The sequence below is a fragment of the Salmo trutta genome, chromosome 19 (genome assembly GCF_901001165.1).
Source record: "Salmo trutta chromosome 19, fSalTru1.1, whole genome shotgun sequence".
Classification (NCBI taxonomy): Eukaryota; Metazoa; Chordata; class Actinopteri; order Salmoniformes; family Salmonidae; genus Salmo; species Salmo trutta.
In genome coordinates, this window is record NC_042975.1 from 18,119,082 (window position 1) to 18,137,258 (window position 18,177).

The 18,177-nt window shown below is 40.6% G+C and overlaps 2 protein-coding genes across 4 annotated transcripts in view; one reads left to right on the forward strand and one right to left on the reverse strand.

Moving 5' to 3' along the window:
- The window catches only part of LOC115154074 (double C2-like domain-containing protein beta), a 191,430-nt gene extending 187,781 nt beyond the window's left edge, over nt 1-3,649 (forward strand). For both annotated transcript variants that reach the window (XM_029699931.1, XM_029699932.1), the window contains one exon: nt 209-3,649. In XM_029699931.1, coding sequence (XP_029555791.1) covers nt 209-345 — 137 coding nt within the window. In that variant the 3' untranslated portion in view covers nt 346-3,649. The remainder of the gene's footprint in view (nt 1-208) is intronic.
- Nucleotides 3,650-4,536: 887 nt separating this feature from the next.
- si:ch211-209a2.2 (L-asparaginase) lies at nt 4,537-18,158 on the reverse strand. Of its 2 annotated transcripts, XM_029699934.1 has the most exons (7): nt 17,736-18,148; nt 17,353-17,448; nt 16,653-16,816; nt 7,399-7,482; nt 6,806-6,905; nt 6,536-6,598; nt 4,537-6,081 (listed from the first exon to the last, which is right to left on the reverse strand). In XM_029699934.1, exons 1-7 carry the CDS (start codon nt 17,844-17,846, stop codon nt 5,899-5,901), a joined length of 801 nt encoding a protein of 266 aa, XP_029555794.1. In that variant the 5' UTR covers nt 17,847-18,148; the 3' UTR covers nt 4,537-5,898. The 2 variants fall into 2 exon arrangements, with proteins under 2 accessions (XP_029555794.1, XP_029555795.1); XM_029699935.1 differs by lacking the exon at nt 7,399-7,482 and having other exon boundaries at nt 17,736-18,158.
- Nucleotides 18,159-18,177: the final 19 nt, after the last annotated feature.

The following is an 18,177-nucleotide window of genomic DNA, read 5'->3' on the forward strand; positions in this document are numbered from 1 at the left end:
TTATAATAATCTCAAAATGACAGTGAAAACATGTTTTTAGATTTTTTATGTATTTATTGAAAAATACAGAAATATCTCATTTATACAAGTATTCACACCCCTTTGCTATGACCCTCCAAATTGAGCTCAGGTGTATCCACTTTCTGAAGGCATTGTATATGTGTTGTGTTCTAACCCTTTTCTGCTGTTCTCCCATCCCCGCTCTCAGGTGGCGTATCCCTGGGCATCAGCGCCAATGGGGAGAGGCTCAAACACTGGTTCGACTGTCTCAAAAACAAGGACAAGAAAATTGAGCGCTGGCACACGCTGACCAACGAACTTCCTGGTACAACATTCAACGACTAATGGCCCATCCCCACTACCTATACATTTGCAAGTAAGGCCCCTCCCATACTTGCTGTGGACAGGAGTTCAGCCTTGATCGACCAATTTACCAAATCACTCTCCAGCTTTCCCATTTCCGGAGACATTTACCAAATCACAGCTCTTGTTTTCTGTATTTCTCTCCCAAGGTTTTGAGCTCACCCATTATCTTCTATCCCCTTCTGATAATGTGCTGTCTTTAGGGCTTATTTGATGATATTGCACCTGCAGCTGTCCACGAAACAACGGTTTGGCAGTGTTGAGAAAGAGTCTGATGTATGTCCCAACAAAACTATAAGTGCGCAACACATGGGAAACACAGGGTTTGCTGCACAAAACTAGAGATGAGATTATATTTATATTGTTTGCTGTCCAGAGATGCATATTCACTAGGTTTACTGGCAAATGTACTGGCAGATATGGGGAGCGTGCACTTTGTTGAAATGACAGGACAAAAGTGTTGATTATTTACTTCAGAAACTGCTCTAAAAAGCATGTATTGTTTACAACAGTCTAGGATGCAGCTCCACACACCTATGCTGTTCCTCTCAAGTCCGTCTTTGCAGGAGAAAGAAGGGAAAAGACACACGTAATGTGTTTTATATAGACAGTCTACTTTCAGGTCATTGCAAATGTCTAATCCTGTGATGAAGGGTTTGGGCTAGGGGAGGGAAATGAGGAAGGGGTGAGGCATTTTTAATAAAGTAGCGCTAAGTATCTTGTTGCTTGTGTTTCAGTTGTTTTTAAAGTAGAGTAAAATGTACGCTACCCCAATCATTGTATCAGATGAATGTAGACTATAACCCTTCTATCCCACAGTACAGTAACTCCTCTGAGAATGTGCACCCAAGTGCTGTGTGTTATTGAACCAGTTCATACATAAAATTCAAGGTCTGATAAACATCAGAGTTGCGTTGGATGGCATGGGAGGAAGAGAATTGAACTTCTGCAGCCCCATTGGCAAACTGTCAATGATGTTGCCTGAGGTGGAACATTGTCCATAGATCTATATTTTTAATGACATGAGGGCTGTCATGGAACTACCGATTCATAGTTAATGTAGTGGAATGTACGAGTTGGCGCTGCTTAGTCCCAGAACCCTATTTAGTCGATGAGAAGGCAATATGGCTCAGAACACACTTCACACTTATTTGATATCAAAGCACGGTTTGATCATTGTGCAAAATTAAGCATTTTAAATTCACCATTTTATTGTTGCCTGTTGTCTAAGAAATCGCAGGGCTAAAATGTATGTTTATGTGTGCGTGCACATGTTTGTACTGTATGTATGTTGGTGAACGCAACCAACAAATTGTCCTTTTAATTGTGAAATATTCAATTGGCCAATTCTTAGCCAACAGGTAATCATTGTATATGTATTGCTAGTGTTTTCCATTGTACATGTTGTTAGCGTTCAAACTTGAACTGTACTTTTAGTTTATGTATAGCAGCATACAACCAGTATATACCCAACAGTACATGATTATAAGTTGTTTAATTTTGTGTTATAATTTATTTTACCCATAGTGATATTTTTGACAGCTTTTGTCTTCCTTTAATAATGCCAAATTGTGTCCCATTTCATTCTTAAACATGCAGTGAGCTTAATTTTGAGGGTATTTTTTATTTTCATTGACCAACCCATGTGGGCTTAACGTTCCTACTTCATCTTCACAGTTTACTCAAGAGAGAGTAAAATATTCCACCTGTCTATCTGAGCATTAGTCTCCCTGGCCTGGTGTGGAGAGTGATTTGTGAAACACTAACTCTCATTGGCTATGCAGCAGTCAAATATCTTCCCCTCTACTAATGAGAAGTTGTTTTGGACACAAAGGTCCAACACTATCTCTTCATCAGTCCTACAGGGGTCAGGCAGGCATGAAGGTGGTCTCTTTCTCAAATGCATATACAGTCGCAACAGCAGCCCAACCTGTGGAATTTTGTAATCTGTTTGCCTTTGTACTCAAAACTGGATATTATGACAAAAATGCATGCAGATGTTATTGGTTTGTCACGAAATGACTTTGCTTAATGTTTGATACTGCTGTTTTTTCTGTGAAAAAAAGAACACAACTGTGGATGCTACAAGAATGTCAATATTTCTTCTGGACAACGTTTTGTACCTTTGAACACTATCGCATTGACTGTCTGGGGATGTGACTGCATGTGAAGAAAATATCTGCCTCTGTTTTGTTCCTTTTTTTTAATACCCAGGCAATTGTTTGCATAGTTCTGGTGGTTCTCTGGTTTTCAAAAATTATTAAGAAAAACAATTCGATTTTCTCCTATTTCACCTTAGTCTTGGCACAGAATGGCCGTATGATCGTGCCTTTTCTTTTGTAACAGTGTATTTTTGCACCGCTCAAGATTAGATCAATATTAGCTTTTAATATGGAAATAATACATGGCACATTTATATTTATGCGTTAGTGTCTGAACACTGTTTCACTCTTTGAATATTTCCCACCCAAATGACAAGAGGCCAGAGTGTCATTCCACTGTGTGATGGTGACAGTGAGAGCATGGGGGGTGCAAGGTTGAGGTGGAAGCATGGATTTATATGTCTGTGGGTGGAAGAGGTCACAATGAAAGGCAACAGGGTCTGTATTAACAAAGTGTCTCAGAGAAAGAGTGCTGATCTAGGATCAGTTTTGCCTTTTAAATGATAATGAATTAGATTATATGGACAGGGGTGACCTGATCCTAATCAGCATCCCTGGTCTTAGATGCTTTGTGAATGCGGGCCCAGATCCCGATTTCTGAACGTAGTACACAAACCACAGATAAGCCAGTATGCCAAGTTACATCTTCTACTTATATGGAGGAAGTTTTAGTGTAATTTTTTACAGTAATCCGAATGTGGCAGACTGGTGATGGAAAGGCTGTGAATTTAATTAGTCTGAGCTTATTATCTTGGTCAGGTGTTTTTTGTACTGACAATTACATCTGTGGCGAGTTGCCAAGCATGCCACAGAACATTGTGTTTTGTAAGCTGTTTTCGGCTCACTGAAGGTATTCATCTTCAAGTAACGATAGGGTTACCAATATTGTCCATATTCATTGAGCGTACACCATATTCATTACATTATCCAGTTATGTAAATTTTTGGACCCAGCAAAAAACTCTACCAGAAACCAGAATATTTCTTATTTTATCCATTTTTTTTATTTTTATGTAAGTATTACATTATTCCTTACATTTGTTTTTTACTCTGGCGAATGGTGTGCTATTTGAATGTTTAAAATTGAAATCCTGTTCAATAAAGTAGAGAACCAAAATAATATTGCCTCATGTTGTAATGTCATGATTCTTTACAGGGTTCTCAAAGTTCAACCCCCAGTTCTGGAGAGCTACTGGGTGTGAAGGCCTTTGCTTAGAGCAAGAAGAGCCCTGTGGCTTTAGGCTATTGGGTGTGGGAGAGGGGAAATCTGGGGACCCGTTGTCCAAGTAGGCTACACGTAGCGACTGTATGTGTGTGGAAAACATTTAATCACAGGTAAGGCATTTAACTTGTTTAGTATAGTCCGTTTGTAACTCCACTCAATACTTGTAGCTGTATAGACAGTTTGTTTGTGTTGTTGGTCTTGGCTAGCTTAATGTTCTGGTCGGTAGCTAGCTAGCGCTCACTCACTCACGTGCCTGTTAGCACCTTCATGAAAAGAGGCATGAGGGAAGCTTTAAAATATTGCGTTTTTCTAAGTAGTAAGAACACTTGTGAGCAGGCAATGATGAAAATGTATCTTTAGACATTGTACTTTTCTTGAGTTTTGTAATTGACTTAAACAAGCAGAGAAGAAAATAGTTTTTTGCTGTGAACCAATGGGGTCACCACAAGTTGTTTTCCCCACAGGCAGGCGGGACTGTGACATGCTAATATCGACTGGGACTCCGAAATCCTCCAACCAGGATTTCTGGGAAACCAGGGAATTTATTGAAATATCACAGAATTTTGCAACCCTACTGATGTGTCAACTTCTCTGCAAGGGAATGGACCATAGACGGATTAAACTGAAACTGAACTCTGCCCTCTAGCGGTGTGTATTTGTAATTCCACAAGTGCAACATTTGATACTATGACAGCTGGTCTAATGCCGCGTTGACATGCTTTTCAGTTGTCTTTTTATTTGTTTTTTGCGTGTCAAGTTTATTTTAACCATCACAAAACTATGATAATTGAAGTGAAAGGCTTGTATTTTATTCCCATTGTCTATAAAAGTACTATAAAAGTAAAACAACTTTTGCAAATCAAGTAGTCTTTTCTGTTATTCCTGTCTTTACAAGTACTCTCAGCTCTCATCCACTTCCGCAGTGGGAGGATTTGCTTTGTCTTTGTCTAATATCCCCGCCAAAGTTTTGAAGGACGGCCCCCACTCGCTGAGGTATCTGAAGTTCTCACGGCTGTCCGCCGTCCACAACTCGATGGAGCTCAGCGACTCTGCCCCATCCCCCTCGTAGGCGTATGTAGCCAACGAGTCATACAGGGGAGCAGAGAAACCCAGGTGGTTCTCCTGGGGACACTGGTGAATATAGTCCCTGATGATGTCAGTGCTGCCCTCTGGTAGGGGTTGACCCATTGATCTCAGTTTGAGTGGTGACATCTGACCATGACCCTGTGCCCCGGCGGAGCATGTTCTCCTTGATGGCCTTTGTATTCCTCAGCGTGCCCATGTTGAAGGCGTGGGTGTCCTCCACACATGAGGACAGTGAGGGTGCCAGTGCTGCTCTGGGCTGGGTAGCCACTGTCCTCCACCACCACCACAGGCACCACATAGTACTCCTGGACTCGCCTCTGAAACCCCACACGCTTGGTCACTATCCCCGTTGTGTTGTTTCCAAAGTCTCGCACAGTGAAATTCATGTTTCTGATTTCCCTGGGGGACTCGAAGAAGAACTTCTGTCCAACAGCGGGAAGATCCTTGTTCGCAGCATTGATGGTCTGAATTCCCTGGCATACTTTTGCATTTTCACAGACAAACGTGTCAAAGGGAATGGTGAGCTCCGGAGGGAACTCGTTGACATCCAGCACATTGACTGTGACCTTGTTGGATAGGATTGGGTTGTAAAAAAAGAATGGTCCACCACCCAAAGACCATCCAGCGTTGACATGCTAGTTGGAACTAGGAAACTGACATTTCTGATTTGCTAACTGGTTGTGCCGCGTTCAACCAGTTAGCAAGTCAAACATTTACGAGATTCATAGTTGTGACTAGACCGTGAACGCACAAAGAATATTTCTGCTAAGAGTTATGCCGCTTTTTACTGTAAACAAAAGTCAACGGACATGTTAATTAAAATACTGATGATGAGAGTCATAACATTCACAACTATTATCAACCATAAAAATACAATTAACATGGGCAAATGAGCTAAGAAAATAAAAGAATAGCAAACAGCAAAATATAATTCTCAACATTTATCAATTTTGACTGTAAGCATTTCAGTAGAGGGAGACAAATGAGTTGTAAAATGAAAACGAGTGAACAAAACTCGATAATTAGGTACTAGATAAGGACAATGGGGCTAATTGTGTCCATGTTATGGGACCAGGGAGAGTTCTACCAGGCCTCTGGCCATCTGGTCCTCCACATTGATCTTGGTTTTCTCGGCCACGAGGTCAGAGACTTCCTTCTGGGCCTCATTGCTCAGCATCTCCACCAGGGTTTGCAGACCCAGACGCCGAGCGTCATCCACCGGCTGGTTGTTGAAGAGGTCGCGCTGCTGCAGTGATAATACAGACACAAATCCCTCAGACTGTCCTTATAGGGGTACCCAAGGGTGTGATTATCACAACGTATGAGGTAGACTAAGACTACTGGTCCATTTGGATAAGTTATAGAAGTGAGAAATTAGAAATGGTATAACAGATTATCACCTCTGAATTGCACATTTATCTGAATAAATGTAATTTCTTGGATCAAATACAGTGCATTCGGAAAGTATTCAGACCCTATTCACTTTTTCCACATTACAGCCTTATTCTAAAGTGGATTAAATAAAACATTTTCCTAATCAATCTACACACAATCCCCCATAATGACAAAGCAAAAACAGGTTTAATCCATTTAAGAATAAGGCTGTAATGTAACAAAATGTGGAAAAAGTTAAGGAGTCTGAATACTTTCCGAATGCACTGTACTATATTAAACCTGGTTGGTTGTGGAGAATTCAATACCTCAAGACTGGAGCCATTCCTGATGCAGAACCTGACCATGTCTGGCTGGTTAGTGCAGACAGCCTAGAATAAACCAAAGTTACATGCTTTTTTGTATTCATTGCAGTTCTATCCATTAACATGTTTCATTCTGTATATTGGTGTACTTCAATATCATCAAAGAATTAGGTCATGCCAGACCACAATGTTATTCTGACAATATCTAAATCATAGTACTGCTAAGTACAAAATCATGTTACAGTGAAGATTTATGGGAAAGTAGAAACCCACCACATGCAGAGGAGTTCTGCCATCGGCATCAGCAAAGTTGAAGCTAACCCCTGCCTGCTTCCACACCTCCATCTGCTTGAAGTCTCCCAAGAACGCAAGGCTGCAGACAAGAGAGGCCTTTAATTACATCTCAAACATGGTGTCATTCCCAATTATTATGGATTCAAAGGTCAGTTCTATGTATGACAGTAAGGAAATCAAACATTTTCATAAAAATGTGATGAATTCAATACATTAAATGCTCAGTCCTTCTACACATAGGGAAATTAAGCAGTGATCATTTTCATACAATTATAAGTGCACAAATAGCTCTGAGACGTGACTTTCAATATATGCCAGTGGTCACCAACCCTGGTCACAGCAGGACTAGAGTTTTGCAAGACTTTTGTCCCAGCCTAGTACTAACATACATGATTCAACTAATGAAAGTCTTGATGAACAGTTGATTAGCAGAATCTGGCGGGAACAAAAACCTGCAAATGCCATTGCTCTCCAGGACCAGTGTTGGTGACCACAGCTAGGTCATATGCTGTTTTAGTTAACCATAAGATTCAATACATTCAGTAGCTGGCTACTTCATTTAGCTCACCCACCAACACATCTCAACCCCCAGTTCCAGAGAGGATGTCTCCAGGTGAGCCCCCTCACTCATCAGTTGGGACACAACCTCTATGCTCCTGTACGGACACAATGATGAGTCATGTCGTTGAGGGACTCCTGGTAAAAGACCTTTAGTCTAGCCATTCATCTCAGATGAGGTCTCCCATTTGGAGCTTTAGATACTGATGCATAATAAAAACATGAGGAAAAATCTTTCCTGGAAATCTTTCAAATAATGTGTAAATATATACATTTGCAGTTATTGTATAATTGCCATGCCATTAGTGATGGGGGGAACATAGTTATATATCAGGATATTTTTACAGTATATCGTATGACAATATTGCAATATTATTTTTGTGCTAGTTGGCTGTACCTGCACCCAAACTCCAGTATTTTTCCTTCATAGCTTGTTCTCTAGGGAGCCAATTTGTTTTCAGCACTTTTATTTCCACGTCAAGCTATGTTTCCATCCAATTGGGGAAAAATGTTCATGCAAATATTCTAAAATCCACAAAAACAATATGCATATTTTCTCACCAGAGTTGTGTTAACTTTCCATCAAATTACTTTTGCTGTTAAATTCCCAATGAAAAAAAAACAAGTTAAATGGGTTTCCATCAGATTTTGAACTCCACTGATCATTTTGTCATATAATGTTATATAGCGAATGTGCCCACTCTGGTATTGGTACTAGAGGTCGACCGATTATGATTTTTCAACGCCGATACCGATACCGATTATTGGAGGGCCAAAAAACCCGTTACCGATTAATCTGAAGATTATTATTATATATATATATACACACACACAGCTCTGAAGTGGCAACGATACTGAAGAGTCTGCTTAGGAGACAAATACTCTCAACTGTTTGAATAATAAAAATAGAGTTTAAGTTACCTGTGATGAATGCTGAAAAAAAAAAACTGTAATTTCTATATGCAGGAAATCCTATTTTAATAATGGGCATGGTAAGAATTGACTACCAAAGTGTGAGTCATAATTCCCATGACACCTAGGAAAATCTGAAAAGCGGTTCCTTCATTTATTCCATAGGATATTTTTAGATTAACTTAAAATAAGGTCTGTGTTTGGTTTAGGCTTACACCACCATGCCAATTTTATAACTGTGTAGATATCCATAGGATATAACTCTGATCAATATAAGCGAAGATACATTTTTTTGTAGAGTGGATTTATGAAAAGATGTTGACAAACGTTACCTAGTGAGATTTACACGGGTATCAAAACGCCGAGGCGGTTTAAGCACAAAGCACAGACCTTATTTGAAGTAGATCAAGACATTCTCTATGGAAGACATGAACGGTAAAATAACGAAGGAACCCCTTTCAAGTTCAGCCGCAAGTTATTACAGGAATTATGACACGTCGACTATTTCTCTCTAAACCATATACCTTTGACTATTACGAGCCTGCTGCTGCCTACCACCGCTCAGTCAGACTGCTCTATCAAATATCAAATCATAGACTTAACTATAATATAATAAACCTTAGGTCATTAACATGGTCAAATCCGGAAACTATCATCTCGAAAACATTATTCTTTCAGTGACATACGGAACCGTTCCGTATTTTATCTAACGGGTGGCATCCATAAATGTAAATATTCCTGTTACATCGCACAACCTACAATGTTATTTCATAGTTCCGTAAAATTCTGGCAAATTAGTTCGCAACGAGCCAGATTCTGTATACCCTGATTCTGCGTGCAACGAACATAAGAGAACTGACACAATTTCACCTGGTTAATATTGCCTGCTAACCTAGATTTCTTTTAGCTAAATGTGCAGGTTTAAAAATATATACTTCTGTGTATTGATTTTAAGAAAGGCATTGATGTTTATGGTTAAGTACAGTCGTGCAACGATTGTGCTTTTTTTCCGCAAATGCGCTTTTGTTAAATCATCCCCGTTTGGCGAAGTCTGCTGTCTTTATTAGGAAGAAATAGTCTTCACAGTTCGCAACAAGCCAGGCGGCCCAAACTGCTGCATATGCCCTGACTCTGTTTGCAAGAGAAGTGACACATTTTCCCTAGTTAAAAGAAATTCATGTTAGCAGGCAATATTAACTAAATATGCAGGTTTAAAAATATATACTTGTGTATTGATTTTAAGAAAGACATTGATGTTTATGGTTAGGTACACGTCGGAGCAAAGACAGTCCTTTTTCGTGAACGCGCACTACATCGATTATATGCAAAGCAAGACAGGCTAGATAAACTAGTAATATCATCAACCATGTGTAGTTAACTAGTGTTTATGATTGATTGATTGTTTTTTTATAAGATAAGCTTAATGCTAGCTAGCAACTTACCTTAGCAAGGTAAAGCAGGTGGTTAGAGCGTTGGGCTAGTTAACGTAAGGTTGCATCCCCAAGCTGACAAGGTAAAAATCTGTCGTTCTGCCCCTGAACGAGGCAGTTAACCCACCGTTCCTAGGCCGTCATTGAAAATAAGAATGTGTTCTTTAACTGATTTGCCTAGTTAAATAAAGGTTTTTAAAAAATTATAAAATAAAACATAAAAAAAATTACAAATAGAAAAAATAAATAAATTTAAATAAATTTTAAAAAATTAATTTGGCAAATCGGTGGCCAAAAATACCGATTACCGATTGTTATGAAAACTTGAAATCGGCCCTAATTAATCGGCCATTCCGATTAATCGGTCGACCTCTAATTGGCACGTGTACTCTAACCAACAGCTTGCAGATACAGTGCGGGTATTGCCTACATCAGTGGTTTCCAAACTGTGGGGCGCACCCCGAGGGGTCGGCAGGAGGGGCATGGGGATCTCCCCGCCACAATTATTTTTTAAATATACTGTACAGTACCAGTCAAATATTTGGAAACACCTACTCATTCAAGGGTTTTTCTTTATTTCTACTATTTTCTATTCCTGTTGGAATAGTCTTGTAGGAGTTCCCACATATGCTGAGCACTTGTTGGCTGCTTTTCCTTAACTCTGCGGTCCAACTCATCACAAACCATCTCAATTGGGTTGAGGTCGGGTGATTGTGGAGGCCAGGTCATCTGATGCAGCACTCCATCACTCTCCTTCTTGGTCAAATAGCCCTTACACAGCCTGGAGGTGTGTTAGGTCATTGTCCTGTTGAAAAACAAATGATAGTCCCACTAAACGCAAACCAGATGTGATGACGAATCACTGCAGAATGCGGTAGTAGCCATGCTGGTTAACTGTGCCTTGAATTCTAAATAAATCACAGCGTCACCAGCAAAGCACCCACACACCATCACACAACCTCCTCCATGCTTCAGGGTGGGAACCACACATGCAGAGATCATCCGTTCACCTACTCTGCATCTCACAAAGACACGGCGGTTGAAACCAAAAATCTCAAATTTGGACTCATCAAGACCAAAGGACAGATTTCCACCGGTCTAATGTCCATTGCTCGTGTTTCTTGTTCCAATCAAGTCACTTTTGGTGTCCTTCAGTAGTGGTTTCTTTGCAGCAATTCGACCATGAAGGCCTGATTCACGCAGTCTCCTCTGAACAGTTGATGTTGAGGTGTGTCTGTTACTTGTACAAAAAAAAAAATGCATGAAATGAAATGTATGCACTCACTACTGTAAGTCGCTCTGGATAAGAGCGTCTGCTAAATGACTAAAATGTAAAATGTACTTGAACTCTGAAAAACATTTATTTGCGCCGCAATTTCGGAGGCTGGTAACTCTAATGAACTTATCCTCTGCAGCAGAGGTAACTCTGGGTCTTTCTTTCCTGTGGCGGTCCTCATGAGAGCCAGTTTCATCATAGCGCTTGATGGTTTTTATGACTGCATTTGAAGAAATTTTCAAAGTTCTTGACATTTTCCTGGATTGACTGACCTTCATGTCTTAAAGTATTGATGGACTGTTGTTTCTCTTTGCTTATTGGGCTGTTCTTGCCATAATATGGACTTGGTATTTCCCCAACCAGGGCTTCTGTATACCACCTCCTACGCTGTCACAACTGAACTGATTGGAATTTCTTTCCTTCTTCATGCGTTTGAGCCACAAACTCACTTTTAACAAGGCACACCTGTTTATTGAAATGCATTCCATGTGACTACCTCATGAAGCTGGTTGAGAGAATGCCAAGAGTGTGCAAAGCTGTCATCAAGGCAAAGAGTGGCTACTTTGAAGAATCTCAAAAACAAATCAAAATATATTTTATTTAACACTTTATTGGTTACTACATGATGCCATGTGTTATTTCATAGTTTTGATGTCTTCACTATTATTCTACAATGTAGAAAATAGTAAAATAAAGAAAAACCCTGGAATGAGTAGGTGTGTCCAAACGTTTGACTAGTACTGTATATTGATTTTTTTTTAAACGCAGCTCAGTCCGGCTTTCAACTTATTCTTGGAAGTTGTAATAGCAAAATGTATTTATTTTTATTTCACCTTTATTTAACCAGGTAGGCTAGTTGAGAACAAGTTCTCATTTGCAACTGCGACCTGGCCAAGACAAAGCAAAGCAGTTCATCACATACAACACATGGAAGTTACACATGGAATAAACAAACATACAGTCAATAATACAGTAGAAAAGTATATATACAGTATGTGCAAATGAGGTAGGATAAGGGAGGTAAGGCAATAAATAGGCCATGGTGGCGAAGTAATTACAATATAGCAATTAAACACTGGAATGATAGATGTGCAGATGATGAATGTGCAAGTAGAGATACTGGGGTGCAAAGGAGACAGATAAATAAATAAATACAGTATGGGGATGAGGTAGTTGGATGGGCTATTTACAGATGGGCTATGTACAGGTGCAGTGATCTGTGAGCTGCTCTGACAGCTGGTGCTTAAAAGCTAGTGAGGGAGATATGAGTCTCAAGCTTCAGTGATTTTTGCAATTCGTTCCAGTCATTGGCAGCAGAGAACTGGAAGGAAAGGCAGCCAAAGGAAGAATTGGCTTTGGGGGTGACCAGTAAGATATACCTGCTGGAACGTGTGCTATGGGTGGGTGCTGCTATGGTGACCAGTGAGCTGAGATAAGGCGGGACTTTACCTAGCAGAGACTTGTAGATGACCAGGAGCCAGTGGGTTTGGAGAAGAGTATGAAGCGAGGGCCAGCCAACGAGAGCGTACAGGTCGCAGTGGTGGGTAGTACATGGGGCTTTGGTGACAAAACAGATGGCACTGTGATAGACTGCATCCAATTTGTTGAGTAGAGTGTTGGAGGCTATTTTGTAAATGACATCGCCGAAGTCGAGGATCGGTAGGATGGTCAGTTTTACGAGGGTATGTTTGGCAGCATGAGTGAAGGATGCTTTGTTGCGAAATAGGAAGCCGATTCTAGATTTAATTTTGGATTGGAAATGCTTAATGTGAGTCTGGAAGGAGAGTTTACAGTCTAACCAGACACCTAGGTATTTGTAGTTGTCCAGATAGTTGTCAGAACCGTCCAGAGTAGTGATGCTGGACGGGTGGACAGGTGCAGGCAGCGATCGATTGAAGAGCATGCATTTAGTTTTACTTGCATTTAAGAGCAGTTGGAGGCCACGGAAGGAGAGTTGTATGGCATTGAAGCTCGTCTGGAGGTTAGTTAACAGTGTCCAAAGAAGGGCCAGAGGTATACAGAATTGTGATTTCAAAATTGGGTAGTGCATCTTCAGTTTTCCTGTTGTAAGATAGCTATTTATAACTTGTCAGAAAGTTCCAGATCAACTAGCCCATGTCAGCTAATATTTTTAGATTTTGTGGTAATGTTCGAGTCACTTAAAAATCACATGAATACACATTAGACATGGCAAAATGCATAGAATTGCAAGAAAATGTGCTTTAAAACTGCAAAATGTTCTCTGCACCCCATGACAAAATGTGTAGAATTGCAAGAAATAAGCCTTTAACCTGTTAAATTTTCTCTCGGCCAAAAAGAGGGGTGTGAACAGTTTGTGTCATAAACAGTGCTTGTGCCAATAGAAATAGACGTGGGGCCCAGCTGAAAACTGTTGTACTGATTAAAGAAGCAATAAAACTGGCCTTCTTTAGACTAGTTGAGTATCTGGAGCATCAGCATTCGTGGGTTCGATGACATGCTCAAAATGGCCAGAAACAAAGACCTTTCTTCTGAAACTCAGTCTATTCTTGTTCTGAGAAAAGAAGGCTATTCCATGCGAGAAATTGCCAAGAAACGGAAGATCTCATACAACGCTGTGTACTACTCCCATCACAGAACAGCGCAAACTGGCTCTAACCAGAATAGAAAGAGGAGTGTGAGGCCCCGGTGCACAACTGAGCAAGAGGACAAGTACATTAGAGGGTCTAGTTTGAGAAACAGACGCCTCATAACTCCTTAACTGGCCGCTTCTTTAAATAGTACCCGCAAAACACCAGTCTCAACGTCAACAGTGACGAGGCGCCTCCGGGATGCTGGCCTTCTAGGCAGAGTTGCAAAGAAAAATCATATCTCAGACTGGCCAATAAAAATAAAAGATTAAGATGGGCAATGATCAATTAGCCTTTTAAAATGATTAACTTGTATTAGCTAACACAACGTGCCATTGGAACACAGGCGTGATGGTTGCTGATAATGGGCCTCTGTACGCATGTGTAGATATTTCATTAAAAATAGCTGTTCCAGCTACAATAGTAATTTACAACATTAACAATGTCTACACTGTATTTCTGATCAATTTGATGTTATTTTAATGAACTTTAATTAAATGAGTTGACTCTTCACATGGTATGATTTCACTGAACAACAAAAGAAATGGAAAATTGAAGGATTCCCAATGATCCATCACATTTCCCAAAAATGTTTTCAACATACATCTGTAAAATTATTGTCTAGAAACTAAAGCTTTGGTTGTCTTCCTCTCAGGCTTCCATGTCTTCTCCCTGGACCTCCTCAATGTCCACCTCTTGAACATCAGACTCTGAGTCCTCATCTTCACTGTCACTTTCCAACCTGGTGAGGATGGCTCGTTGTCAGGCTCAAAAAGCCTCACATTTTTCCCAGATGGCCACCAATTTTTCAATCCTTGTATTTGTCAGCATGTTGCGTGCTTTGGTGTGTGTATTCAGAAACAAGGACCAGTTGCGCTCTGAGGCAGGTGATGTTGGTGGGATTTGGAGGATGATGGAGGCACCAGGGGAAAGAGCCTCAGATCCACAAAGTCCCTCCACTAGGTGACTGATGAGATATGCTGGCACGACTGCCATATTGCATCTCCATCCCAAAGCCCTTGCTTGGAAGTGTACTTCGCTAGACTTCCAAGAACCTTGCCCTCATCCAGGCCAAGGTGGCACGGTAGTGATGACACTATAGGCCTTGTTGATCTCTGCACCAGACAGGATGCTCTTGCCAGCATACTTGGGGTCCAACATGTACGCTGCGGTGTGTATGGGCTTCAAGCAGAAGTCTTCACCCTTTTTGATGTATTTCAGAACTGCAGTTTCCTCTGCTTGGAGCAACAGTGAAGTGGACAGGGCAGTACGGATTTATTCTCTTACATCTGCAAGCAGTCTGAACATCAGACAGGATGGCATTGTCTCCCTCAATCCGTGCAATAGCTACTGCTATAGGTTTCAGGAGTTTCAAGCTGCTTACCACTCTCTCCCAAAATACATCATCCAGGAGGATCCTCTTGATGGGGCTGTCCATATCGGCAGACTATAATATATATCTTGGAGACTCCTTCCCCTCCAGAAGACTGTCAAACATGATGACAACACCACCCCAACGGGTGTTGCTGGGCAGCTTCAAAGTGGTGCTCATATTCTTCTCACTATGCTTGGTGAGGTAGATTGCTGCTATAACTTGATGACCCTTCACATACCTAACCATTTCCTTGGCTGTCTTGTAGAGTGTATCCATTGTTTTCAGTGCCATGATGTCCTTGAGCAGATTCAATGCTTAAGCAGCACAGCCAAAGGGTGTGATGTGAGGGTAGGACTCCTCCACTTTAGACCAAGCAGCCGTCATGTTCGCAGCATTGTCTGTCACCAGTGCAAATACCTTCTGTAGTCCAAGGTCATTCATTGATGACTGCCTTCAGCTCATCTGCAATGTAAAGACCGGTGTGTCTGTTGTCCCTTGTGTCTGTGCTCTTGTAGAATACTGGTTGAGGGGTGGAGATGATGTAGTTAATTATTCCTTGCCCACGAACATTCAACCACCCATCAGAGATGATTGCAATAGTCTGCTTTCTCAATCATTTGCTTGACCTTCACTTGAACTCTGCATCCAGCAAATGAGTAGATAAAGCTTGTCTGGTTGGAAGGGTGTATGTTGGGCAAAGAACATTCAGAAAGCTCTTCCAATACACATTGCCTGTGAGCATCAGAGGTGAACCAGTTGCATACACAGCTCGAGCAAGACATTCATCAGCATTTCTCTGACTTACATTCCTCCATTGAGTAAAAAAAAACTTCTGATTCCAGGAGGACCATGAGCTGTTGCTGTAGATAAGGTGTCTGATTCCTAATTTTCACCTCAAATAGAAGTAGAGGGACTTTTGTCAGAGGTTGCTTGTTGTGAGCGCTGAGGGAACTTTATGCACTTGGCCAGATGATTCTGCATCTTTGTTGCATTCTCCACATATGATGTGGCACAGTATTTGCAAATGTACACAGCGTTTCCTTCTACATTTGCTGCAATGAAATGTCTCCACACATCAGATAGGGCAGAAATAGCTAACAAGTTAAAAATTATTTAAACACACTTTGCTGTAGGCTACTATTTATTATTTAACAAAAAATCATGTATGTCATATAAAATATATTCACCCCACCCAGTATTGTAATCAAAACTTACCAGAAAGCATGTTGTCCTTGACTCAGACAGTGTAGTAGTGTGGGCTCAATAACATCTCATTAGTGTGCAAGATCTTGAGAATCAGCTGTACATGTGATGGAAGAGTGCACTACACATGTGGTGGAAGAATGTACTGTGCATGCAGAGGGTTGCAATTCCATTGTGGATAGTTTAACCAAAATATGCCACAAGCCCTAGAATTGCCTTATGTGTATCCTACAAAAAAGGTTCACTGTTATAAGCTAACTTTTTTGATGAATTTAAGCAAAATTCCCCAAAATCCCGGGCTTAACTTCCCATGGAAAATTTCCTGGAAAGTTTCCAACCCTTTGCAACCCTACTCACTACTGTAAATTGCTCTGGATAAGAGCATCTGCTAAATGACTAAAATGCAAATACCACTGGGCCCCACCAGACACAGATAACCTAAGATTGGGGTTTGTTTTCTCACTTGCAGCGAATGCCATCTCGGAGAGCAGTTTCTCTCGCAAAATCCCTAACGTTGACATCCGCTCCCTTCTTCAGCAGGAATCGGACAGTCTCGACATCCCCCTCACCAGCAGCCAGGTGGAGAGGTGTCCTCCCATGTCCGTCTGACACAGACACATCAGCTCCCTAATGCATGACAGTCAACATGTTGGGATGAATTTCCTAAGTATCAATACTTATGTCAACCGAAATAAATTCCTCTAAATGATGATACAATAGCAATGTTTTCATGAACTAGTAACGTTAGGTTACAGGATTCCCTTCCCACAAATTCAGTTGTATGACACAGTAGCTAGTTAACTAAGTAGTACTAGCTAGGCTAATAGTAGTTACTTATATAACTGTAGTGAATTCGGGAGGTAACCCAGACCGGGGACTTGAACCTGGGTCCAATGACCGTCAAGCCAACGCCTTAACAGTTAAGCCAAGAGGTCCAAACACCTTGTCATTACCCCCTTACTTCGAGAGAGGGTGTCCCCATACTTCTCTATATCAATTGTAACGTGGCTCAAAATATGAGAAAAAAGCTATATATATACAGAAATATATATATATATATATATATATATATATATATATATATATATATATATATATACACACAAATATATATATATATATATATATATATCGGCCAATAATAATACTCTAGGTAACGTTACCTGCTGTAAGTGTCCCTCGAGACCAACAATGTCTCCTTGCAAAGCAGAGGCATTCAACAGCATGGGGAAAATGGCAAGCTGACACACCTTCATCTCCTACGGTTAGTACAAGAAAATTAGCCTTACAATTGAGAGTTAGGACAATAAAATGAACCTTTCAAACGGCTATAATTCTTATTGACATTGACTGATTGACTTGACAGACAGTTCACCAATAACGTTTTACTTTTGACCGACTATGATTGGTGCATCCAACGGTTGGCTAGCTGGCTAGAAGCTGACACAGTTCAGCGCTAACGCTAGCTAGTTAGCCTTTACTTACTACTCTATAACGTTATATTGGTTTACTAGCGAACTTTAGTTTGCTAGCTAAATACACCAACCTTTGCCATATCATCAGTCCCCAACCATCCCAAACGGATGGATGATGCCACAGCTGACCAAAATCTGTAAACTTCTTCAGGGATCTTTCCTTTTGATTGATAAATACCCATGGTGGCGAATTACTACGCTTTCGCAATATAAACTTTTATTGAGAGGCAACACCACTACAAGGCCTGTCTGGGGTTCAAAATAATGAAATTATTCACTAACATTAAAAGTAAATGGTTTCCCGGGTTCGAAAGTTCCCACCCGTCACGTGACATAGCACATGCATTTCAAACAGATGCGATTTGTTTACTTTTGAACGTATTGTAATTAACATCATTAACGTAACTTCATGAACATTGCATTCAAAGTGTTCACAAATGCAAGTATTGTCATTTACATTAATCGAATGTTTCATGTTTGTCGTCTATATGGGAAAACAGTCCCTTGCCTTTT

What these genes read in the sequence shown, in the direction of transcription:
- si:ch211-209a2.2 (XM_029699934.1), bottom strand. Translation starts at nt 17,846, where the DNA reads ATGGGTATTTATCAATCAAAAGGAAAGATCCCTGAAGAAGTTTACAGA. An exon ending in CGAGATGGCATTCGCTGCAA is followed by an intron (nt 7,483 to 16,652) that starts GTGAGAAAACAA and finishes GTGTCCGTACAG; the next exon opens with GAGCATAGAGGTTGTGTCCC. An exon ending in GGAATGGCTCCAGTCTTGAG is followed by an intron (nt 6,082 to 6,535) that starts GTATTGAATTCT and finishes TTATCACTGCAG; the next exon opens with CAGCGCGACCTCTTCAACAA.